General features: G+C 39.0%; 1 protein-coding gene across 3 annotated transcripts in view; it reads left to right on the top strand.

Moving 5' to 3' along the window:
* The window catches only part of PRKAR2B (protein kinase cAMP-dependent type II regulatory subunit beta), a 182,225-nt gene that overhangs the window by 99,517 nt on the left and 55,667 nt on the right, over positions 1-27,041 (top strand). For all 3 annotated transcript variants that reach the window (XM_079930912.1, XM_079930911.1, XM_079930910.1), the window contains one exon: positions 1,909-1,944. In XM_079930912.1, coding sequence (XP_079787038.1) covers positions 1,909-1,944 — 36 coding nt within the window. The remainder of the gene's footprint in view (positions 1-1,908; positions 1,945-27,041) is intronic.

Here is a 27,041-nt window from a genome sequence, read left to right as displayed (position 1 = left end):
GGGCTGGGTTCAATCCCTGGTCAGGGAACTAAGATCCAACAAACCGTGCAGTGTGGCCAAAAAAAAAAAAGGCACAGAAACCTAAGGGACCGCAAGGGAACAAAGATGTCCCAACATTTCAAACCAGAAGCTCACAGTGCTGTGATTTCATTGTCTAGAGAGACTAGAGGGGGAGGAGAGTATTTGCTCTGTTTTTTGCCCCAAGGCTGAGATATGCTTTTTACCTTCATCTTGCCTTGGGCAGCCAGCACTATCTATTCTGCATTCCTGTGGTTGAAGTTTCCCCTGTCCTTGTAGCTTGCTGGGGAGGCTTTTTTTAGACTAGGTTCTGAAGGAGTTGTGCAAAAGGGGGTTGAAGGTGTCCAAGAAAACTGATGGAAGTTTTTTTGTGCGTGCGATATATAAAATATAACTACACTTTACCTGATGAAAGGTTTTTATATAAGTAATTTGTGATTTTGCAGCTATATGGCTGAATTATTTTGGTATATAAGTAGTGGGAATTTTCTCTTGCTCAGTTTAGAGTATATAATTTTGCTATACATTATAGTGTCTTAATAATTGGGTTTGTGAATGATTTCACACAGTTAATCCTTAGTAACAATGGAGATCAATATGGAAGGAAATAATTACCTATTACATGGTGATTTCAGGCGTCGGTATTTTTGCTTTCTGTTCTTGGTGGGGCAGCATTTTGGTGCTAGAAGTGTCTGCGTTGGAATTCTCAAGCTCTGCCACAGGGTGACTATGTGATCTAAAGCAAACTAATCCATATCTCCGAGCCTTACTGTAAAATGTTGTCATCAGTAATGTTGCGGTGCTGCTACTTAATAGAATGTTGCAAGGATTAGTGTGAAACATCTGACAGTTTTCTTCTAGTACTTATTCCGAAGCATCTATATTTTTTGTGCTCTATAACCATAATGCTGACAAAAATTTTAAGTCTTCTTTTTTTACTTGACCTATTTCCATAGTGTAAACAGTCTTTATAATTACTGTTTTAAAAGTATTGAAGTATTAAAAAGTATCATAGTAGACCCATGACATCCTGCTACTAAAATATACAGTGTAATACATGATGTCCTTTCTGTATATAATATGAATTGTAAACTTACCTGCTTCTCTGAAGAAATAAAGTTTTTAAAAACCTAATGTCTTGAGATAACTGTAAGGTATCTATAAGCAAAACCAAGAAGAAACAACAGAGCTAAGTTGAATGCAGGGCGTGGGCCAAGGGTGGGCTTACCAGCTGAGCAATGCACTCCCATACACCAGCCTGAAATTGCAGCCTTCCACAGATAGATTTACGTATCATAGACCTTTGGGTCGCACAAAAATTGTCAAAACCACAAATATACCATCCTTTACCTAATAATGATATCAGTATATGTGAGCATTTTTAGTTTTGTTTCCAAATATTTTCACTGTAAAAATGATGCTATTGAATAGATGTGTGTGTGTGCGCGCACAGACGTGTGTGTATCTTTTTCCTTCTCTAGTAATACTTCTTTAGGATAAATCTCTTAAAAGTAGAGTTACTCTCTTAAAGGAGACACACCTTTTATGACACTAGATGTAATTGCCAAATTGTTTACAAAAATATTATATAGATTGGCACTGTCTCAGTTAAGTAGTTTCAGCCACACATAACTAGGGATTTTCATTTAAAGTGTGTTGGGGGGACTAATTTAACAGGTGAAATATTGATTTTAATTTATATTTCTTTGGCTACTAGTGAATTTAAACATTTAATTTTCATATATTAATGGTTTTTCTTCTTGCATTATTTATTCATTCATATCTTTCTCCTATTTAATTTATGGGATCACTTAACAATTTAGGTCGTTTTCAGGGTTTTGGATAAATTAAAATTTTATCTAATCATATTATTCCGCTTTTCTCTTTCAGCTCCAGTAATAAACCGATTTACGAGGCGTGCCTCAGGTAAGTCTGATGATGGATTTTGCTCACTAATGGTGACATTTTTAAAATGGATTGGATAAGAAGGTATGAAAAGAATAATTGCTATAGAGTAATAACTTACTTGTCAGTCATTTTCCCAGAAAACACAACCATCTGATAAAATCAAGAACTAGGAAATAATTGGAAATACACACTGAGTGGTTAAACTTAAAACCACACTGTGCACTGAGGCTAATGGGTGGAGACTCTTGCCCCAATTTGTTTATTTCTGCTCTTGATAAATTATTATCTACATGGTTATCTGGTTTACCAGTCACAGTTTAGAAGAAGTAATTTAGAAGCTGGGTAAAGGACACTCTAGAAACAGGGAGGGATGGAGAGTTTTTAATAAAGGACAGGAAAACCCATAACACTCCAATATAAGACCTTGTCATCATGGGGTCCCATTCAGAATAGGAGCAAATTGCTTTATATTTGTTCCTGCCCCAGGGGCTATTGCTGTCCTAGAGATACCACAGTAACCTTCTGCATATTCACAGTGAGGGCGACCTTAACCATTGACAGGTGCTTAAATTTGGTTCACTATACTGGGCACCACCTGCATTACATTGGTGGGGAAGTAAAGCATTTCTATCCTAAATGAGTTTGGGAGCTGAAATGGATAAACTATTGTTTGGAAAATTCACTTCTGTGAAATACCTTCTTCTCTAAAGATAGAGGACAAGTGAAGTACTACCATGTTTGGTTTGAGAAAATGACTTTCTTTTATATATAACTGGAGTTTTTTGGTTGAAAAACACAAGAAATAATTTCAAACAGATCATCTTTGACATTTATATAATACAAATGAGTCATTTGTTTCATAAAATTACCTAATTTCCATCTGTGCTATATTATTAAATGTGTTTTAAGATTGAGTTTTAATTTGTCAGCAGTTACTGGTATAATTTACTCTTATTATGTGGTGACCAGGTCTATAGGGAAAAAGACAGGGATTAGGATAATACGCTGTATTGTGATGGTACCTACTTTATCCTCCTGAGCTTTTTGTAATGTTGAGGCGTATCTATTTTTAATGTTGAAAACAAAGTGTAGATTACAATGCCTTTCATGGAATGAGAGATTATGTCAGTAAGGCATCAATCAGACTTTATCCCAGAGTAGAGCTATCAAGAGTGATCATATTCTGGTGTAATATGTAGTCTTTCATGAGCAGTGGTGGAGACAGAGAGGAACAATAAGACAGAATCAGTAGTGAGATATCTTGTCTCTGTGATGTAAGATTCTTTCTGTAGGAACATAGTTAAGACTCTTAGAATAAATTGTCTCCCTTTCTGCCTCAAACTGACATGAGACATTTATTTCTGGGCAAATTCCATTAATATTTGTTTTTCAGTATACTTAGCATCAGTTGAAGGATCAGGGGCTCTAGTATATAGGTTCATTCTGAAACACCCTATTTCACTCCCCACCACCACTGTTGAATCTGTGTCCAGTGTATCTCAGCAAGATTGGCTGGAAATGTAGACAAGCTAGAATGCCGGCAAAGAAATACACGTTCAAGTCAAATGTTGCATTTATTCCAAGTGACAGGCAATAGGAAATGCCAGTGAAAACAACAGGGAGCAGTTCGATTTAAAGAAAAATGAAATGATATCACGTTCAGGAGTCATGTTGTAAAAGCCTTAAAAGGTGTAAATATTGTTACCCTAATAATACAACATGCTGGAAAGCACTATGAGAATGAATTTTGATATTAATTATTGGAAGGAAAAGAGAATTGACTTATGGAATACTCCTGATGGGTCAGGCACTGTGGTAAGCATTTTATACACATTTTCAGTCTTTCAAGCAAGGGAAATAAAATTATATTTACTGCCTTGGATAAGAAGAACAATGGTCTTTGTCTTAAAACTTTTTTAACAAAGAAAGCAGAAACTGTCTTAAGACATCTTGGGGAGGAAATTCTACAGTTCTCTTTGTTAATTTAATCTAGTGGTGAAAAGTAATTCAATGCAGTAGTAGACTTCAGTTTCTTTGGAAGTAGCATTTCCTGAACATAAAAATAGACATCTACTTAAAATAGGGAAATTCGTATCTGATAATTAAAAATATTTCTTAGGATATCTTTTTTTGATAAAGTTTTAATTCAGAAATACTTTTTCTTTTCAGAAGTAAATTGTAACTTTAAATTTGTAATGTGATACCTGTAATTTAAGGGGAAAAAAATAAGTCAACCAGATATGTAGGATACAAGAGTTTACTTCTTGATACAAGAGTTTATTTCTTACTCGTCTATTTTTTTTTAAATTTATTTTATTTATTTATTTTTGGCTGCGTTGGGTCTTCCCTGTTGCGCGTGAGCTTTCTCTAGTTGCTGCAAGCGGGGGCGGCTCTTCACTGCGGTTCAGGCTTCTCATTGCTGTGGCTTCTCTTGTTGTGGAGCACGGGCTCTCGGTTCCCGGCATTCAGTAGTTGTGGCGTGCAGGCTCTAGAGCGCAGGCTCAGCAGTTGCGCAGGGCTTAGTTGCTTCGTGGCATGTAGGATCTTCCCGGACCAGGGATCGAACCTGTGTCCCCTGCATTGACAGGTGGATCCTTAACCGCTGTGCCACCAGGGAAGCCCCTTACTTGTCTATTTTTTAATAATAATTACAACAATAAGTACTGTATGTATACATTATAACAATAAATATACTATGTGTAGTGCTAGGTATTCAATCACTTTTGATTGAATGAAAATTTAAAAATAGTGTGTTATGATATATTCCTGATTTGACTGAGTTTCCTACATCTTTGAGGTTTTGGCTTTTGATATTCATACCGCACCTATCAAAAGTAAATATTTCAACCTGAATACTTCAAACAAAACATTTCTCCCTTTTATACATTTTTCTTTTGTTATGGTTCATGAGGATGAGGGCAATGTTTATATTAAGGATGTGTTTAACAAATACATAATTTCAGATCATTTTTATAAATAACACTGTTTCTGCTGAACTCTCCTCATGTGTTTTCAGTGCCTGCCCACAAACCTGTTGGTTTTTATTTCTATAAGTAAAAGGAATCAGTTTCACTCAGTATTTTCAAACAAAATTCATTCCTAGAATATTAAGAGTTTGTAGCGGTTTCAGGGTTTCATAAGTTAGTTTTCCACTTGGTTCAGGAATGAAAGGCATGTAGTGGAGTGTGATTAATGGATTAAAACAGGTGGGCATTTGGAACAGTAGGGTCTTGCTTTATATGGTAGAGAGGATAAGTTCTACAAAACTTATGATGATGAAACTGTCAGATTTTTTTTTTAACATCTTTATTGGAGTATAATTGCTTTACAATGTTGTGTTAGTTTCTGCTTTATAACAAAGTCAATCAGCTATACGTATACATATATCCCCATATCTCTTCCCTCTTGGGTCTCCCTCCCTCCCGCCCTCCCTATCCCTCCCCTCTAGGTGGTCACAAAGCACCAAGCTGATCTCCCTGTGCTATGCAGCTGCTTCCCACTAGCTATCTATTTTAAATTTGGTAGTGTATATATATACATGCCACTCTCTCACTTTGTCCCAGCTTACCCTTCCCCCTTCCCGTGTCCTCAAGTTCATTCTCTAGTAGATCTGCGTCTTTATTCCCATCCTGCCCCTAGGTTCTTCATGACCTTTTTTTTTTTAGATTCCATATATATGTGTTAGCATACAGTATTTGTTTTTCTCTTTCTGACTTACTTCACTCTGTATGACAGACTCTAGGTCCATCCACCTCACTACACATAACTCAGTTTCCTTTCTTTTTATGGCTGAGTAATATTCCATTGTATATATGTGCCACATCTTCTTTATCCATTCATCTGTCGATGGACACTTAGGTTGCTTCTGTGTCCTGGCTATTGTAAATAGAGCTACAATGAACATTGTGGTACATGACACTTTTTGAATTATGGTTTTCTCAGGGTATATACCCAGTAGTGGAATTGCTGGGCCATATGGTAGTTCTATTTTTAGTTTTTTAAGGAACCTCCATACTGTTTTCCATAGTGGCTGTATCAATTTACATTCCTGCCAACAGTGCAAGAGGGTGCCCTTTTCTCCACACCTTCTCCAGCATTTATTGTTTGTAGATTTTTTGATGATGGCCATTCTGACGGGTGTGAGGTGATATCTCATTGTAGTTTTGATTTGCATTTCTCTAGTGATTAATGATGTTGAGCATTCTTTCATGTGTTTGTTGAAAATCTGTATATATTCTCTGGAGAAATGTCTATTTAAGTCTTCTGCCCATTTTTGGATTGGGTTGTTTGTTTTTTTGATATTGAGCTGCATGAGCTGCTTGTAAATTTTGGAGGTTAATGCTTTGTCAGTTGCTTCGTTTTGTCAGATGTTTTTTGAAATCCAGGTAAATGTATCTCTGGTATCTTCCTGATAGTAGCCCATAACCTTTGTTTGCTTGTTTGTTTACTTATATTTTTATTGAGATATAATTGACATGTAACATTGTGTGTGTTTAAGGTATACAGCATGTTGATTTGATACATTTATATATTGCAGTATGATCATCCGTAACTTTACAGTACCCCATAATCCTATTGTTAAACAAAAGAAAAAGAAATACTGCTTTTGTTCTTTTTTAATCCATTTACACTCTGAGTAATCACTTCTTATCTTATGTCTTTTTAAATACACAGAAGTCATATACATAATCTATTTTAGAGTTTTGATAGAATTAGCACTGACAGTTTTGCATTTAATTTCTCTTAGAGCTTATTATGGACTTTCTGTTTTGGAAGATTATTCTTTTTGGTGGAAAAATGGGAAACATACCATTTATTGTTGTAATTATTATTAAAAATTATTGGTAGTAGTAGAGGTAGTAGCTGAATAAATCTTTGAAGAGTAAAACTTCAACCAAACCACAATTCTGTTGCTTTGTTGTTCATCTAGTATATTATATGGGAAAGACCCTAGGATGTAGAGTTACACAGACCTGAGTTCAAACCACCCATTTACTGTGTAAATTTGCTTGTAAGTTATTTACCTCATTGAGTGTTACTTCCTTATTTTCATTTTCTTTCATTTTGGGATCACAGCAGCTGTATTCACTTTTGTTATGATGGTTAAGTTAGATGGTTTTTATAAAGCAGAGTGTCTAGGCTCTCAAAAATGTTAGTGGTCAGCTCTCTTGAACATAGTTTAAGACAAAACAGAACAATAAAATGCTCATCTCTGTGTCTTAGTCTGTCATAAAAAGGCCTTAAAGAGTCATAACACTATTTGATGTTCATCCTTTAATATGGGCCTCTCTTTTTGTTGTTTGTACATTAAAGTTTTTTTTAAAAAAGAGTATAATGAGTTTCCTCTGTGGTTTTGGCTCTGAATTGAAAAACAAATTGAAATGACCCATTAATCTTGAGCCAGTGCCTTCTCAGGAGGTCAGACCTCTCTCTGAATTTTTTTTAATCTCAGGATTTTATTTTGAAAAAATCAAGCTTATAGGAAAGTTTGAGGAATAGTTCAATGAACACCTTTATCTAGATTTCCCAGCTGTTATTATTTTGCCACATTTGTATGCTCTTTTCTTTCCTTCCTTGCACATGCACTGACACACACTTTTAGTTTTTTAACTGAACCTTTTAGGAATCCTAAATACCTCACGCATGTCTCCTAAGAACAAGGACATTTTCTGAATAATATAATGTGCAGGGAATTTAACTTTGATACAATGCTGTTATCTAATTTATAGTCTAGACTCCAGTTCCTCAGTTGTCTTGCTGTGTCCTCTCTCCCTCTCTCTCTCTCTCTTTTCGTTCAAGCTCATCCAAGGATTTTATATTGCATTTAATTGTCATGACTCCACTGTCATTGTCTTTCACAAAATGGCTCCCTGAAATTTTGAAATCTGCTTTTTTAGAGCTCTGACGGTTATCCCCAACAGTGGGGCAGTTCCCGGTTATCACCTGTTATGAGTTCTTACATTGTATGGGCATGTCCACTGTCTGGTCACGATGCCCCATTGATTGCCATGTATTGCTTTCACGGACTGCTGTTGAGCACTACTTGCTCTAATATGTCCTTATTTCTTATAATAGAAGTGAAAATGGAGCTCCAAATTATGGATTGGCTAATTTTCTTTTCACATGTAGATAATTAGCCACTCTTCTATTTTTAGCCATAACATGAGCATTGAATTTTATGGTATATTTTTAACAGATCTAAAATCTTCTAATTTTCCCTAAACTAGCATTTGGAATAATTCAGAGGTGAAATTAACTTTTGAATCTCACACACCCACTGTGTAAAATGGCACATTAAAAACTCAGTAAAATCACCTCAGACAGAAAATGATTAAGTCCCCAAGAAAAGTAGTGAAATAGCAGAAGTTCAGATCTTGTCTTGAATCTGATTCAGGGAACATATGCTTCCTTGATTCAGGGAACATATGCTTCCTTCTGTTTTGTTTTGGAAAGATTTTGTAGCCTTGGTATTAGTTTTTATTTTAAAGTTATTTGACAAGAGCTTTTAACCCCCAAATTATTTTTTCCCAGAGGTCATTCTCATACTTTCAAACCAATTTGCTAGTATGAATATATTTACATTTATATTTTGTTATTAGAAGCTCATTTCAAGCTTGGTAATCACCAACACTAGATAATGCATTCCAGGAGAATACTACTTTAATTCATTTACTAATCCGTTCAGCAGATGTTTACTGATTCTTTACTTTGTGCCAGATACAGTGCTAGGGATGCAAGAAGAGTAAGATAGGGCCCTTAGGAAGTTCACAGTCTAGCAGGGAAGCTGGCTGTGACTCAGAGTGTGCTAAATACCACAGTATCCACAAAGTGAAAAGCAGAAAATGTATAGTTCTTCCCCGGCATGGGACTCACAGAAAGGGTGCCATTTGAGCTGGTCTTTAAGGCTTATGACATGGGTTTCAGCAGGAAGATAAGAGTATTTGTGTTTTATCACTAGTAGGGGCTGTTTTTATTATAAGTCCTTTTTCATAGTATGCTGCTCTGCACTTGACCTCTGCCATCAGTCACCTGTGGCGTGGGTAAGCAGATGCCCAAGGCCATGGACAGCAGCGGCTGAAGGCCAGGAGTTATTTTTGCGTTTAACTTAACCATTGCTTCAAAATGTTAGCATCTCTCTTATCAGGGGAGGCAGTTTAGGCTCTGGATTGAGACCTGGGTTGGAGTATTTGCTCTGCTACTCACATATCCACTTACTAAAAGTGTGTGTGTGTGTGTGTGTGTGTGTGTGTGTGTGTGTGTGTGTGTGTGTGTGTGTGTGTGTGTGTGTGTGTGTGTGTGTGTGTGTGTTGGTCTTAGTTGCCTTTGTTCTCCAGGTAGAATATGGAGATAATACCTATCTCACAGAATGATTGTACTGATTAAACAGAAGATAATCCATGAAAAACACTTCACACTATATTCTCCCCAGTTTAGTTTCACACTCTCAGCCTGTTGTCCACATGGGTCTCCTAGACGGGCAGGGGGCTTCAGGAGCCTGGACTGGATTTGAGGGGGTCAGAAGTAGCTCGTGGACTGCAAAGCTTGACACAGAGAATTCTTTAGAAAGGTGACACCCTGGGTGGGGCTGAGATCAAGAGTCAGACAGTTCCACTGAGACAGCTGGGTGAAACCAGAGGTGCCCGCGCTGGGCAGGGAGCTGCAGCTGGAGAGGGCCTCTGAGAGGCCAGAGCACAGGTCCCGGGGCTCTTTGTGGGGGGAGGGGTTCCAGACCACCTCCGTCCCTGTTCTCTTTCTGTCCCCAGGCTCCTGTTAAAACAGACTGTCCCCTGGGATTCATCACAAGTCAGAGCAGGTGAACAGATCAAGTGCTGCCCCCTTCGCACCCTCTGCCTCTTCCCCCCTCCTTCCTCTCTGGCAGTACTAGCTGACTGGGGCTTCTGGCGTGCAGTGCAAAACAGAGCCCAGTGGGCTCCACGGCGAGTGTTCAGTCTCTGGTTCTTTTTTGTTAGGCTCAGGAATGCTGATGAACTATCTCAAGGCCAGTGGGAGATGATCTCTTGAGCTTTATTGCATTTTCTGCAAAGTTCTCTCAGAGACCCCTGGGGAAGGGAAAGAGAGAGGCAGCAGTAAAACCTTGATCTACATACAGATGAGGGCTGGGCAGGATGTCTCCTCTGCTCCCGTAGTGTCCTCAGACCAGAAGACGTGGAGGGATTTGAAAGATGGCACGGAGGCCTATGCAGCCCGCTCAGCCCCTTGTGTGCCCCGGTCCCTGGACACTGCCTGTGAAACAGACAGGAGGAGATAGAGTGGACATTTGAACTTATTGCAGCCGTCCTCTAAGTGTGATCAGAGTGGAGGTCACTGCTCTGCAAACTCTCCCTGTGAAGGCCCAGATCCTCCTGCGCCTTCGACCCCAGTCCACTGCAGGCCCTTCCTTTTGGAAACGGTAGTGAAATTGCCCCGGTGGTAACACATCGCTGTACCAGTTGTAATAGTACAACTATTGCTATTAGCTGCTCCCGCTCTCTGGACTTATCTCACTGTGTACACTGAGGTTTAGGTGACGTGACCTCAGTGTGATCTGTATGAGACATGAAAGTTCTCCTAAGAAGCTTTATAAAGGGAAAATGCACATTTATCTAAAGGAACTGATGATTAAAACAAAACCAAAAAACATATTTTACCACTTGGGCATTTTGTAAGAGCAGACTGCAGTGTGAGCGGTGCCCTTGGACAGGTAGGATGCTGGTGTGCGGGGGAGGGGAGGGGTGGGCCGGGCCGGCCCCAGGTTCGTGGCACACGTGTCCTTACCTCTGCTTCCGGCATCCATGTGCCTCCTCACGTTGGGAACGCCTCACGGGCTCCGCTTGTCTGGCCTTGGGACAACTCACCCCGCACCATGTTCCCCACCACTCAGCACTCTTTCTTTCTTTCTGGATGCCATCTGTGAATAGAGTATGCATCCATGCTGCTCTTACTGTTACACATCGTTTGATATTGTGGTTGTTCTCGTGTCTCTTTCCCTCTACTAAACCGTGAGCATCCTAATTAATGAACTGAGGGAAAAGGGCATTTCTGGATGAAGTCAAAGAAAAAAAAAGAATGGAAAGTAAGGAAATGGGCATCCTAGAAAAATGGGAAGAATTGGCCAGATGTGTTATAACGGGGTTTAAGATTCCAGAGGAGTCATGACCAGCGTGTATTAGTTGCGGGGTGAGACTGCTAAAGTGGATATTGGATGAAGCTTTATTGGAGTCAAGGAATTAAAATAAAAATTGAGGGTGGGCATGGACATTGATGTGTTCTGTGATGATGGCAAAACTGGAGTGGAAAGAACACAGAGCTACATGCCGGTCTGGAGGGTACTTGAATGCCACAAATCTAAGGGGAGCAGGGCATCGGCAAGGACTACCACGTCTGGTCTGGATGCCAGAGTGAGGAGCCAGGGGCACCCCTCTCTATTATTCGGATCCCACTGTGTGTAGGGGGTGGGACCTTCTGAGAGTAGTGGTTTACTTACAGTGGGGGGGGCAGGGGGGTGTCCCACAGGTCAGCTGTTGAGCAGATATTTATTGAGCAGTTAGCATCACCAGGCACAGTGCTGGGCGCTGGGTAGAGCAGCAGTAAACATGCCCTGCCTTCTAGGACCAGTGGGGAAGCTTAAAGTGTGGAGATGAAATTGGGGAAAGGTGGTTGTCTGGAGGGTCTTGCATCTTGTGGATGACCAAGGATGACAGAGCAAAGAGGGCAGAGTTGGATGGAGGGTGTTTCGGTTATAATTTATTCACTATGAATGCTTGTTTAACTAAACTTTCTTTAAGGCTAACTCTGTCAGGTTCCCAGTGAGAGCACCTTAACCTTCTGATGTTTACCGTGAGTACGGAAGGCAGGAGGTGTAGAAGCGAAGAGCTTGGAATGGCCATTCTTCCATTTATTGATCAAATATTCAACGAGAGCCTACAGCGTGTCTTGCACTGGTTTGGGCCAGAGGCCAACAGACGTAGTTTAGGATTTTAGTTGCATCATTGTTTAGCTCTATGAACTTGGGCAACTTACTTAAACCCTCTTCTGTAAATTCATGAAGAGATGTAGGCAAAGTTTTCTTGGTTTGTTTGTTTCTTTGTTTTTTTAAGCACAGTGCTGACACACGAGTGCTAAATAAACTTTTATATATCATTAGGCTCAATTTGTCAAATTTTAATCTAATGAAAATGCCACAATATTAGTATCTATGATATTTTCTCCTGTAATCTCTCCCTCTTAATTTTAATTGGCCAAAGTGCATAATTCAGTGTATCTCTTATAGCTAATTCCCTTACTTCAAATTTGGATTAACTTAACACTGTATTGATATTTGTGGGGAGATGGGAGAGATTTCTCTCAAATGTAACATCCTTTAGCTTTTTAGATAAAAACAGAAAAGCAGCTTCAGTCTCCCCTAAATTATAAGCTGTATGATCTGCTTTCTAAGATTTAACCTTTCATTTTAAATGGGTGTATGTACAGCCCTCCCTTCCCCCACCTCAATCAGATTGAACCAGCTGCTTCTCGGAGGTGATTGCTGGAGAATGTTACTGTCATTGGATTCTGAGACTCTGAGAGGCCAACAGTGTCTAGCTAATCATTTGATCACGTTTTCTGAAAATTAATCGTACAGCTAAAAACCACAGAACGTATCCAAGTAATAAGCGGGTTTCACCACCACCACCATTTTTTCCTACCTTCAGTCTTGCATTATTAAAATCAGAGAACATTGATTTTGTTGTTGTTGTTTTACATAAGACTGTATAATCAAATTGCTAAAAAATGAAAATATAGATTAATGGTATATTGTTTTCAAGATGGTAGAAAAGAGGAGCCTTTCATTTGAAAGAGTAAACAGCTTATTGTATCATTATACATGTTTCATGGAATTATGAATGTTATCATCTTTACTGACCTTCATCAAAAAAGGTGGAACTGACCCTCTACTTAGATATTTTAAAGCAGAATTCTCAGTTATAGCTCCCATTTAAGAGCAGATGCACGTAGTTTGATATGCTCATTGCATAACATAAATAGGGTACCACGTGCAGAGTGCTCCAGAAAATGTACATGGCTTTCATGCTATAGGGTTCTTTTCACAGCTGAGTTTCAACAGGTTGCTGAGTAATGAGCTGCTGTAGTAACTGAAAACTTCAACTCTTGTGGCTTTCTAAAAATAAACCGCTACTTTCAAGTTACCTTTTTATTTGGCATTTTCACTTTATTCAGATTTTGTGGCCCTCTTATAGCGTTGCTTTTCTTTTCTTCAGCACATTTACGTGAAGGGGACAATTTAATCTATTTTAAGTAACTTTCTTAAATTTGAGAGCTATTCTGGGAATTAGAATAGTGAAAAGGCTTATAATCCAGAATTATTTTATTTATTTATTTATGACATTTATTTATGACTTATTTATTTTATTTATTTTTATTGATTAAAAAAATAAACATTCATGTTGTATCACCTAGGCAGTTAAATTAGAAGTTAAATAAAACTGAAGTTTTTCTCTAGTTAAATCTTTCAGAAGGGATTCTTCTTGTTAAACTGTGTAATCAGAGGGGCTGGTGTCTCTTGGTTTGTTGTTGTAGCCACAGGAGAATCACCCTGTATGTCTCATCCTGGACAGAGATTCAGAGGCAGAGACCATTACATATTCTGAAGGTAGCCTGTGAGTCCTGTTAAAAGATAAACTGAGGCATATTAAATACTTCAGGAGTTTACTTGAGCAAAAATGGTTTCGAATCAGGCAGTGTCCCATCAGGCAGATAGAAAGGGGCTCCAAGGAGCTGCCGAAAATGAAATAATTTTATGGGCAGAAGGGAGTGGGAACAAGGAAGTTACACTAGGAAAAAAGTGAGTTGGTTATTGCAAGGTCCCTTTCCTTTAGGGAGTAGCAGGGTCTATCAGGCAGATGACCTCCCTAGGGCTGACCAGGCAACTCCTGATTGGCTGATTTAAGATTCAGTTTCTGGGAGAGCAGAAACTGTAATTAAGTCAAGTCTCAGTTTGGTGACCTGAGGCTTATTAGAGGCAACTCCATTTTGGGCCTGTAGTCTTGTTTTTAACAGTCATGAATGTTTTTCAGGAGTTTATAATTCCTAAAACTCTCCCCCTTGCTTTCATCCAAGAATAAATTTCTCTAACGAGAAGTTGCTCAAAAGCTTATTCAAAGGACCATTTATTTTGGTTATGAACCGTCGTAGTGTAATTTGTGAAGGTATTGTAGATGGTGATGATGATAGTAAAATATATGCAGGATGGACCTGTGTGCCAGGCACTGCTTCTTAGCAGCCTTCCCCATGATAACCCACGAGAATCACTGCTGCCATCTTTGAAGGAGGGTTTCTTATTGTCTCCATTTTACAGGTGTGAAAACTGAGGCACAAAGAGTTTAGCATGCTTACGGCCATGTTTTTATTTTTTTAATATGATTAATTTATTCTTTAAAATTGAATCAAAGTAGTTTTTAACAGTTTTATTAAATGGAATTCACAAGTTAGTAGTACTATCAAAATCTTGGATACTTCACAGCCAAATCAAGCCCTTGTTTGTGAAGATTCTGGAGTACACGAAATCGAACAACTCCTAGCTATATTTCCATTATAATTTTCATCCTGAATTTTGAAATTATGTTATATATTTTATACACTAAATTCCAACAAAGTAAAGGAAAAGCACTGGTTTCTAGTACCATTCTAGCATTGTATTTCTACCCATACTCGTACAAATAAAGCATTTAATTTATTGTTGTTGTTTGCTAACAGCCAAGGTTAGTCAAGTTTTCTGTGCCCAAAATTACAGAATGGTTTACATTCTGATGCTTTTAGCCATCAGTTTGAGTGATTCAGATTTTTTTTTCTTATTTTTCTTTCTTAGTATCAGAAAAGGTTTATTAAAAAATCGTCACCCTGAACTGGTGTAGCATTTGATGCTACCATTTATTAAAACCAACTTTTCCAACTTTTATACAAAGTGTATAAAAAGCAGTTCCTGGTGTGACTTATGCTCTGCCTCTGCCCCTTGACATCTTGATTCAGATTAATTTTAATCTAAATTTAAGTATTATCCCCTTTCCTTTTCAGCTAGATATCTGAAAATACTGTGTTGCCACCCAAATTAATGGATAAGTATCTGGAAATATTATAAACCATGATACTACTTGTTTATACATAGAATTAACTACATTTTTAGAAACGATTTGCTTGCAGTTTAGTTAGGTTTATTATGTCTCTTTGTTTCTCCCTGGAGAAGGAAAAAAAACTATTAATATTGGGAAAAATCAGTTCAGTTTATATTGTCATGACTACCATCTGTATGCTTTTCAGATGTCTGCAAATCGAACAGAAGGTTAATGATGCAAGTGTACCTAAGGAAGGTGCTTAGAACTGAATAGGTCATGTTTGCTTGGTTTATAGAATTGTATTATTGCAATTATGGATCCTCTAGAAAATAAAAAGACCTAGTTACATCTGTTTGTATAAACTAGGAACCACTGAGTCCAGCACTCTGAGCAGTCTAAAAACAGTATGTGAGATGCTCCGTGGGGACAGAAGGGAGAGGGTGAGATGAGAAGCACCAGGGGAGGTAGGCATGGACGGAGGGGAGGGCCGAGAGATGATGGTTGTTCATTTTCTCCGTGTTGATTTGAAATCATTTTCGGCTCTCCCTTATCTTCGGCAACAATAAGTCAGCATATTTTTTTCTTTTTTTTTTTTTTTGGCCTTTTTAATGATGAGGTCATTTCCCACTGTATATTAAGTGCAACATTTTTTTTTTTTTTTCTTTTCTTTGCGGTACGCGGGCCTCTCACTGTTGTGGCCTCTCCCGTTGCGGAGCAACAGGCTCCGGACGCGCAGGCTCAGCGGCCATGGCTCACGGGCCCAGCCGCTCCGCGGCATGTGGGATCTTCCTGGACCGGGGCACGAACCCGCGTCCCCTGCGTCGGCAGGCGGACTCTCAACCACTGCGCCACCAGGGAAGCCCAAGTGCAACTATTAATATGTTTCTAAAATGGAATCTTTGTGAATCAGTAGTCATGGTTTCTATAGCTGTAATCAGTGCATTATGTACCTTTTTTATCATTTAGAGATTTTTTTTTATTATAAAGTTGGTACATGCTCATAGTAAAAAGTCAAACGGTACAAAGGGTATAAAATGAACACTACAGGTGCTTGTTTCTTCCATTGTTCCCAATCATTGTCCTGGAGGTAACCACAGTTAATGGTTTCTTGAGTACTTTTCTGGACTTTTTTATGCACATACATATTTACTTAGAATTAAAATTATATCCAGCTTTGCATATTGCCTTTTTCACTTAACAGTATGCCCTGTACTACTCTTCATGTCCTTACATCTAGAGGTATACCTCATTCTTATTTTAATGACTGAATGGTAGTCTATTATATGGACACATTAAAATTTATATAACAGGCTGTTTACATTTTAGGTACATGTGTCTTTGCATGATTGTGCAAGTAGATCCATTGGATATATTTCTAGAAGTGGAATTGCTTAGTCAGAGGTATGAGAATGTGAAATTTGTGTAGGCATTGTCCAATTGCCCTTTAAAATAGTATACTAATTTATACTCTTATGTTTAACATATAATTGCAGAATTTTTAAAATTTGTATCAATTCGATAGATCAGTATGTTTTAGTTGGCATTTAAAAAAATTTATGAGTGAGGCTTGGCATCTTTTCATTAATTTTGGCCATTTGTATTTATTTTTCTGTTAACTGCCTGTTCAAAAAAAATTTTTTTTCCCTTACTGATCTAAGTGTTTGAGCTCTGAGGTCAGATGGCTTTGGGTTCAAATTTGGGCTTTGCCATTCACTAACTGCTTGACCTTGAGGGGGTTGTTTAGTCTCTTTGAACTTTAGTTCTTTTTCTGTGGTGGTAAGAGGACCTAATTCATAGGGTATTCTCAACTAATTGATGAGATAATCAATGTAAAATATTTAACCCATTTCCTAAAGAATAGTAAGAATATAATATGTTTCCTAGGAGCATTACTAGCATTACTACTGAGATTTTTTTTTTTTAATTAAGAATAGAATTTGTCAAATACCTTCATGGCATTCATACAAGCATTTGTTTTTTTCCCTTTTCACATAATGGTATGGTAAGTTGTATTAACAGATTTTCTCATATTGAACTATCCTTATATTCCTAGAATGAATCTGCTCGATCATAACATCAATTATTAATTGTGTTCTTAAAATATAACTGACACACATCAACTATTATTTTAGTACAAGTCAAAACACATTTTGTAACACAGAATTCAGCTCTGAATTTTAGGTATATTTCAGAGAACATTGTTGAATACGCTTTCCCGTTTTAGGTGAATAATGAGGGATCAGAACTAGGAATGATCTATTTAGAAACTGTTGGTTGAAGCACCTCGTAAGCCCAACAAGAGGCATTAATTATGATTCAGATGTACTAGTCAGTATATATAACAAGCAACCATTGTTCTATCCAAACCATAGAGCAAGAAATGGCTTAGGGAAATGACATTTTGTTTCTGCATCATATTTTCATGTTCTTTGAGATTATATATACTTCAGGGCTTTTAAAATAATAATCACAGTGTAGTTTTATAAAACTGCAAGAACACTTTTTCATACATAGGAAGTTAGTATATGTTCTAATTTGTGCCTTTTAAGGACATGTGCAGCTCTGAAATAGTGTGTTGTATTGTTTCGATGACTCAAATTCGGTTACTTAAGGTTAATTTTAGACTGGGAATCTAGCAGAGAAATGAAATAAATACATGAGGAACATTTGTGTAAACCACTTCTCATGGTTTTCCTTCCAAAACCATTTTCATCCATAAATTACTGACTTCTTTTTTTTAATTCTTCCTTTTTAACTTCAGAAGTACTAAGGGCATTAGAAATGTGGTATGCATGAGGTAAAGATATTTTATACTGAAAAGTTAGAATTTTAGTTCCATGCTATGGATCCATTCTGTATACAAACTTGTATATAATTAGAACCTGGAATTCCACTGAGAAACCCTTTGAATAATCATTATAGTTACCATTTATTGAGGGCTTACCTTAAGCCAGGAACTGTTCTGAGTGCTTTGCATGTAGTAATTAATTTTATTCTTAAAGCACCTCTATAGAACAGGTAGTGTATTGTCCTCACATTACAGGTAAGGAAACTGATACACAGAGGTTAAGCCCTTGTCCAGGGTAACAGCAACAGAGGGGCAGGACAGGATTCAAATTCAGACCTTCTGTCTGCCAACCCTGTGCTCTTTCAAATACTCCATTCTGCTGACGAAGATGGAGCTACTGCCATTCAACAAATATTTATTGAGTGTCTTCAGTGTGCTGGAAATTCTTAATTGTAGATCTGAGGCATTGCTATGGTGAGCAAGATACACAAGCTCCCTGCTGTCATGAAGAGTACTTTCTTGTGGAAACAAAATAAAGGCATAAACTCCGTAGTTTATGAAGATCCTTCATAGGTATAGCCAGTTGTGTTTTGCAAAGGTATTTTATAATAACGATGAATGTTGTTCCCCTTTTCTCCATTTACCTAGTTGGTTCATGAAATCCCTGTCTTGGCTATCCGTGATATGTTTTGTTTTTATGTAGACTCAGGAGACTGGGCATTGTAGGGGAAAATTCCTGTGCTTTGGCATCTGAAGACGTGGGTAAGAATCCAAGCGCTCCATAGTGTGCTAGCTGTGTGTGAACTCTGGCTTTGGTGTCTTCATTTATAAACTGGGCGTTGGGTGCCCTACCCCCTACAGTGGTTGTTAGGATTAGGTGAGCTCAGGTCCCTAGCACAGTGTATGACATAGAAGGATCATCTATTAGTTTCCTACTTTCTATACCTTTTCTAGTCTTAATAATTTTCAGTGAAAGATACAAATGCAGGTAGAGGGAATAAACTGAGTTCCCTGTAAATGATGTTTAACTTTTTTCTCACCAGAATGCTACATTTGTTCAAGTAATTTTTATTTGAAATCATCATTTAGGCAGATGTTGAAGAAAGTTGATGTTGCAGAATAACTTAGAATATTCAAAAAAAATATCTTCTTGAAAGAGTTAAGTATAAAAAATGCATCTTAACAGACTGCTTTCTCAAAATGTTCATTGGTATATTATATTACTGTGCTAGAATTTACTTCTTGTTCTGTACCATAAAAATAATACGTTTTAATTTCATATTGCTTCTTTTTTTTTTTTTTTTTTTTTTTTTTTTTTTGCGGTACGCGGGCCTCTCACTGCTGTGGCCTCTCCCGTTGCGGAGCATAGGCTCCGGACGCGCAGGCTCAGCGGCCATGGCTCACGGGCCCAGCCGCTCCGCGGCACGTGGGATCTTCCCGGACCCGGGCACGAACCCGTGTCCCCTGCATCGGCAGGCGGCCTCTCAACCACTGCGCCACCAGGGAAGCCCCATATTGCTTCTTATTTGCTCATACTTAGTAATACCCATATTCGTTTCATTAGAAACATTTGTTCCTGATATTCAGTAACTCAGTGTAATGTGATAATCAGATTTGGTTGTACTGTAGTGAGTTCTTGATAGAAACCATACCTGTTAATTAAATTATTCATGTGTACACTTAATAACCTTGACCCTGTATCTAGTCTGTCACTGGATTAGTGCTGACTTTCACTGTGGCTTTTCCTTTCTTTCTATTTCTATTGGCACCGTACCACTTACAACACACATAGGTCGCTGTAACAAGGCTAAGTAATCTCTCTTGCTTTAGTCTTCCTTCTTTTTCCTAATTCATCTGGCACATCTTTGTCATAATATGCTACATATCACATGTCGTAAATTCTGTACATTTTAAATTGATATTCGACTCAAGGCCCTGAAGAACTTAGACTCAGTTACCCTGTAACCCTGTTTTCTGTTACCCCTAACTCAAACCTCCCCATCCAGTCTAGCTGTGGCTGCCTACTGTATTGTAAACATGCTTTGATTTAAAATATGCCATGTAATCCTCTCATCAACTTTTTGAGTAAGTTATTATTTTTATCCCCATTTTGTAAACAAGGAAACTGAAGCACAGAGAAGTTAAATAACTGGTCCAGAATCCTTCAGCTTGTCTGGGGAGTAAAGCTTGAACCCAGTGAGTTTCCCTATGGATGTGTGCTCTTCAGCCCAGACTTTCTTAGGGACTAAAGCCCCACTCAGGTGTCATCCTGAATAAGAATCTATGGGGTGACTCAGTTCTTCGCTGAGTGACTCATGACACCTGTTGACATGGGGGAGAATGCCTCTCCCAGGAGGTGACATTTGGGCCAACAGGTCGGAAGCACAGGGTGGCAGGGCTTGGGGGGGAGCGTTCCAGGGGAACTGTGTGTGCAAAGGACCGCAGCTTAGTCTCATTCATAGGCAAGTGTGAATGTTTATGTAGTCTACTCCGTCCTTATGTCTTTTGATAGCTTAAGCCAAATATGTCAGTCTCTTTTTCAAGGTTTACACCTCATGTGATTCTTATACAGCTGGCATTTACTTAATCACAGCAACTCTGTGAGGTAGGTCTCAATAGCCGCATTTTACTGCTGAGAAAAGTTGAGACTCATAATGCTTAGTGATGTCAAGAGGTCACACAATAAGTGGCAGGAAGAAAGTGGTAGAGCTGGGATACACCTCAGGTTTTTGTAAATCCCATGCCCTTGCCCCACACTGTAGATCAGTCACTCTGTATAACCACGGATAATAATTTATACTCCTGTCTTAGATGAATCAACCTCCCTAAGCAGGATATAAGCTAGTAGGGTGCAGGGACCCTTTTTAGTACTTTATTGTCATAAATACCAAGGACAGCTTTACAAATAGTCAGCAATGAAAGGTCGTTTGCGTGTGTTAGTTTTAGAGGCATTTTGCATATGGTAAAACAAAACTTTAATAGTTAAAAAATGAGTTGTTTGCAGAGTGCATGTGTCATTTTCATAAAAATAATAAAACTATTAAAAATACCAGTCAATGGTTCTGAAATCCATGGAACATAAAAACTAAATTGAAGACCTAAGGCCAACCTTATTTGTTCTGCAAGACAGCAAAACTTGGTGGAAGAGAAGAATTTCAGTTTTGCAGACTACCTTTATCATTTGCGTTCTCTGACTAATATCATAGATAAAGAATCATGGGTACTTCTGTCAGAACCATACATGGTCCCCGAGTTACGTATCACCCACTTTTGTTGTTAGAATTCCATTGAATAGTCATGAGATTTTGAACGTGTTATTTTGCAAATACTATCAAAAACTGTCAATGACTTTTGCAAATACTTATCAATGGCTGCTGTATGGTTTTATTTTTAGTTATTTTTGGTATTGGTTGGACCTTTATTATCTTCTTTTCCTTATTGTCCTGATCTTTCTGAACCAGTGTTCCCCTTAATTTCTGAGGTCTCCATGATTGTGAGTGACTGAAATGCACGTTGAATTCCATCAAGTGAAATTGGAAGGTTTATTGAAATAATGGTGGCGGTGGGGTTCTCTCAAAGTCATCCAGCCACAGGGAGGGCAGGAATGCAGCTGGGCACCTGGACTTTGAACAGTGGTAGGGACCTCCCCATCTCTTGTCTCTGATTCTCTCCCCTGCTGTAGGCTGCTTTCTCCACATGATGGGAATATGACCACCACAGCTCCCCACTTTACAGCAGTAGCCACCAGAAAGAGTCCCACCTGGCATTCCCTCTGGTTCAAGCCCCCCAAAGATCCCAGGAAAGGGTTCTAATTAATTAGGCCAACCATCCTGGATTGACCTGGAAGTTGTCTCGTTTTCCTGTCAGGGGTCTGCTAGGACACAGGGCTTGGAAACCCTGACCTCCCCAGGGAGTAATTTTATCTGCCCTATTTTGGGTTATTAGGATCCTGTCCGCTAGCTGATTCCTAGGTTAGAATGGCTGCCCTGAAGAAGCCCTCTGTGTTTGTGGAAGGCAGCTTCTCCCATGGCTCGTGAACTTCCTTTCCAGCCTAAGGGGACATCTGCAGTGTGCTCAGTACCTTTGTGAATCAGAGACAGTTGATGAGCCCTGAGCTCTGGGTGTGAGGGACGCTCCTGTCACTTGTTTCACCACCTGCCTGTATGACTACAGGTGACCCATTTGGATTTGTCTTTTTCTGTTGAGAAACAGTACCGTTTCATGATAGAATAATGCTTTACACGCAGAGTGACAGTAAATAACAATACCAGACAAATGTCGCTTCTCTTTAGAAGAATGGAACTATTATCAGAAATATCAATTCATCTGGCTACTAATGGAAAACGCCTCAAAGAAGAAATAATACTTTACATTTATGCAAGTTTTTCTAAGAGATAAAATGGGAGGCTAAAGGTCACTGTAATTTTCCTTTCACAAACTTTTTTTATGTTGTTTTCTTCTGAACATTAAGAGCAGCCAACCACCTGGCTCCTTCGTATTTTGCAGTTATTGAATTTTTAAATCAGATTGGATTTTTTTTTCTAGACTTGCAAGGGTTTGTAATTTGTGAGAGAACTGCTTTTTTTGTGCAAAAAAATGTTTGTTTTTGGAATGTTTATACTCTGATAACTGTAGAAGAGATGGCTTTGTATCTGGTTGGTTGTGCTGTCCCTTCAGTTAAGTTAAAAAGCATTGACCATTAACTCACTATTTGCAAGACACTGTTCAGTGAGATTGCTAAAGTTGTGTAGGATTTAGCTTGTGCCCAAGCCTTTGGAAGAGCTGACCTTGTACCCATGACTGCCCTACCAGACGGCTGTAGGACGGCACAGCAGAGCTGGGTTATGGTGCCACCGCTCTGATTCCATAGTACACACTCTACAGGGAGCTTGTGCACAAAGGAACAGAGGGACAGTCCACTCAGTGAGTTTGTGCCCTCAGTGGGTGAGGCGGAGATGGGCGTCTCCCCTTCTTGCTGGCTTGCTCAGTTCCTGTATGCCTCTCAGAGTAAGAGCACCTCTAGGGTTCAAAGGAATCCATTTTCCACACAACATGGCTTCTTAATGTAAGCCAGCAACAACTGCTGCTGCTCAACAGAAAAAGAAGCAATCTGTTTTAATGCTGGAGAGAAAACGCATTGCTGTGGACTTAGAACTATATGGCCATCTTCAGCAATGGCTTCCTGTGGCATTTTCAAGAATAACATTGACTGTTGGAGATTTTGCCTCATATATTGTTTGGAATTTAGCCCCCCACATGATTCCACTGAAATGAAGATACAGATAAGGTGCATTCTGTGTTCCCACCTAGAAGGGAACCTTTAATTCTAACTTTCGTGCTTGGGGAAAGTGTCAGGGAGGATGTGGCATTTGTGCAGAGCTTTGAGGAGAGAGTAGGATTTTGATAGGTGGGAATGGGGAGTGGAAGGGATACATTTCCAGTGGGGAAACCATGTGAAATAATGTGTTGAGATAATAGTGAATAGTCTAATAAGGTTAGAAATATATGGGCTTTATTATAGTAGGAGGAAAGTCTTGAAAAATAGGTTAGAATCAGATCATGGTTTGGGGAGGGGTCCTTGAAAGACTTGGTAAGAATTTGGGCTTTACTCTGTATGTTGTGGGAAGCATTAAACATTTTGGTCAGAGATATCATGCCCAAGAATGGTCAAGATGGATTCCTGATGTTTCAAAATAAGTCCATATTGTCCCCCCCGACCCCTTTCACCTCAGTTATTACCCAGGAACAAACTGAGGAGAGGTGATCTCTTCTTGGGGATAGTCACATGGAACGATCAGACTGCCTTACTCAGGTGTGTGAAGTAGGAGTGGAAGTAGGAAGGGTTAGACTGTCAGCTCGCTGTTCTGTTACTGACATATGTATTATATATGTTACAAACCCAACCAGTTTGGTGTTATAATTATTGCTTTATGCAATCCTGTCTTTTAAAGTAAAAATTAAGAGAAAAAAGAGCAAATGTGTGCATTTATACAGTCTTTTATATTTACTCAAATGTTTATCTTTCGTGGTGCTCTTCGTTTCTTCCTGCTGATTTGAGTTAGCCTCTGGTGTCATTTCCTTTCAGCCTAAAGGGCATCCTTTAATATTTCTTATAGGGCACATCTGCTAGCAACACATTTTCTTAGTCTTTGTTTATCTGAGAATGAATTCATTTCACCTTCATTTTTAAAGGATAGTTTTGCTGGATACAGAATTCTTGTGAGAATCTTTTTCTTTCAGCAATTTGAATATGTCATCAGTGCCTTCTGATCTCCATTGTTTCTGATAAGGTAACCATTAATTATTTTATTTTTCCCTTATATATGATAAATCTTTTTTTAGCTGTTTTGAAGATTTTGTTTTTGACTTTTAACAGTTTAACTAAAATGTGCCTAGGTATGAATTCGTTTGTGCTTATTTTAGGCTATGGTTCATTGAGCATCTTGGGTCTGTAAGTTAACAGTTTTCATAAAGTTTGAGAGTTTTTTGGCCATAATTCTTTCCTGTTTTTCCTACGTCTTTCTCTCTTTTTGTGGAACTGCCATTATGTTCAGGTTAGTATGCTTGATGTTATCTTACAGGTCTCTGAGGCTTTCTTCATTTTTATTCATTCTTTTTAATCTGTTCTTTAGATTGAATTATTTCTGTTGATCTTTCTTCACGTTTCTTGATTCTTTTTTCTGCCAGCTCAAACATGGTGAACCCATCTAGTGAGTTTTCCCATCTCAGTTACTGTGCTTTTCTATTTCAGAATTTCATTTGTTTCTTTATCATAATTTCTACCTCTTTAGTGAGATTCTTTGTTGAGTTATTGTCATCATACTTTAATTTTTAAACATGGCTTCCTTTAGTTCCAAAGCATTATGGTTTGCTTTGAGGTCTTTGTCTGAGAAGGCCAACAGCTGGGCCCAGTCAGAGACAATATCTATTGACTGCCTATTTTCCTGAGTATGGAACACACTTTCGTGTTTCTTTGCATGCCTTACAAGTTTGCTGAGAGCTGGCATTTTAGATTATATTTTGTAGCAATTCTAAATTCTGATTTACTCCATCTCAGGCTTGTTTCTGCTGGTTTTTTTGTTTAGCAGCTTTGCTGGGCTAAATCTATGGACTCTGTCTCCACCATGGTATGTAGATGCTAACGTCTCTGCTTTTTAAATAAATTTTATTTACTTATTTATTTATTTTTGGCTGCGTTGGGTCTTCGTTGCTGCGCGCCGGTTTTCTCTAGGTGCGGCAAGCGGGGGCTATTCTTCATTGTGGTGCATGGACTTCTCATTGCAGTGGCTTCTCTTGTTGCGGAGCACGGGCTCTAGGCGCGCGGGCTTCAGTAGTTGTGGCTCGTGGGCTCTAGAGCGCAGGCTCAGTAGTTGTGGCGCACGGGCTGAGCTACTCCACGGCATGTGGGATCTTCCCGGACCAGGGATTGAACCCATGTCCCCTGCATTGGCAGGTGGGTTCTTAACTGCTGCGCCACCAGGGAAGTCCCTTAAATTTTTTAATTAAAAAAATTTTAACCCTGGCTCTCCAGGGTTAGCCCCTGTGTCTGCATGGCTTAGTGGTCAGTCCATGATTGGTTAGAAGTTATAGTCAAATGCCTTTAGCTGAAGGATCTCTGTGTGAGTTGGGGAGCATGTTCAAATTTCAGGTAGCATTTTTTCCCCTCTGACAGCCATCAATCTGTTCTCTTTGTCTGTGAGTTGGATTATTTTGTTTGTTTGTTTAAAGATTCTCTACATGTGAGATCATACAGCATTTGTCTTTCTTTGCCTTATTTCACTTAGCATAATGGTCTCAAGGTCCATCCATGTTGTTGCAAATGGCAAGATTTCCTTCTTTGATGCTGAATAGTATTCCATTGTATGTAAATACCACATTGGCTTTATCCATATTCACCCGTGGATGGACATTTAGGTTGCTGCCACGTCTTGGCTATTATAAATAATCAAGACAGTGATTTTGTTTTCTTCAGATAAATACCCAGAAGTGGAATTGCTGGATTGTATGGTAGTTCTATTTTTAATTTTTTGAGAAACTTCCATACTGTTTTCCGTAGTGCTTGCACCAATTTAATAATGCAGAACGGTTCCGTTTTCTCCACATTCTCACCATAGCTTGTTATTTCTTGTCCTTTTGATAATTAATAGCCATTCAGACAGATGTGAAGTGACATCTCATTGTGGTTTTGATTTGCATTTCCCTGGTGCTTAGTGATGTTGAGCATCTTTTCATGTACCTGTTGGCCATTTGTATGCCTTCTTTGGAAAAATGTCTCTTTGGATCCTATGCCCATATTTTAATCGGATTGTTTGGGGTTTTTTCTCTTGAATTGTTTCAGGTAGTTTTAAAGTGTATCCTAACATCTGACTGCCATCTCTGTGTTCCCTGCATGTGCTACAGTCTCATGTACAGCCGGGGATATTTGGATAGCTTGGGCCCTGTCTGGTTTCTCCTGTGTGCCCACACAGCCTTCCATTGGGCCCTGGTTGCTTGGAGAGCTTTTGAAGCTCTTCTGTGGTTGTCTCATTTTTAAAAATTTCTGGTTAGTCTGTTAGTGTGATGTTTGCTGCAGCCAGGACCACAACCTCCAGCTACGTAACCTGATAGCCTTGCTGTTTGTCTGCCACCGTGATCACCATTGCCAACTGTGTTGCTGGGCGTGGAGTTTTTTGCACTTTACTCTTAAGTTAGCCTTCTCCAGCGGCAAAGCTGGTGAAACTATGCTGCTGACCGTCCTGGGGCTGGGACATTTGGGGTAGCAGTCCTAAGCAGCAATGCCATAGACTCCCTGTGAAATAATGGAAAAAATGTATACCAGTCTCTGTCCGCAGTTCCTGGTACAGGGCTCCTAAAACCCTTGTGATTTTCTAAGAGCGGTAGAAGCCTCTTTTGTCCTAATGTTTGGTCTTTGATCCTTGTTCCTAACACAGAGCTCCCAAATCCTTTGAAATTTCCTGGGTGATAGGAATGACTTTGTTCTAATGAGGAGACTTCTGGTGGGCTTGGGGTTAGCTTCAGGATGGGGGCTGGTCACCAGGAAGACCAAGCCGTGATTAGAAGCTTGGGACTTTCAGCCCTACCTGCCATTCTCTGGGAAAGGGAGAGGGGCTGGAGATTGCATTAATCATCATCAATCATGTGATGATGATCAGGCTATGTGAGGAAGCCTCCATAAGAATCCCCAAAGTACAGGGTTCAGTGAGCACATCTACATGCTG

Source organism: Stenella coeruleoalba (genome assembly GCF_951394435.1).
Source record: "Stenella coeruleoalba genome assembly, chromosome: 9".
Taxonomy (NCBI): domain Eukaryota; kingdom Metazoa; phylum Chordata; class Mammalia; order Artiodactyla; family Delphinidae; genus Stenella; species Stenella coeruleoalba.
The sequence above is the reverse complement of the archived record's forward strand: the minus strand, read 5'-3'. Positions and strand labels throughout refer to the sequence as shown.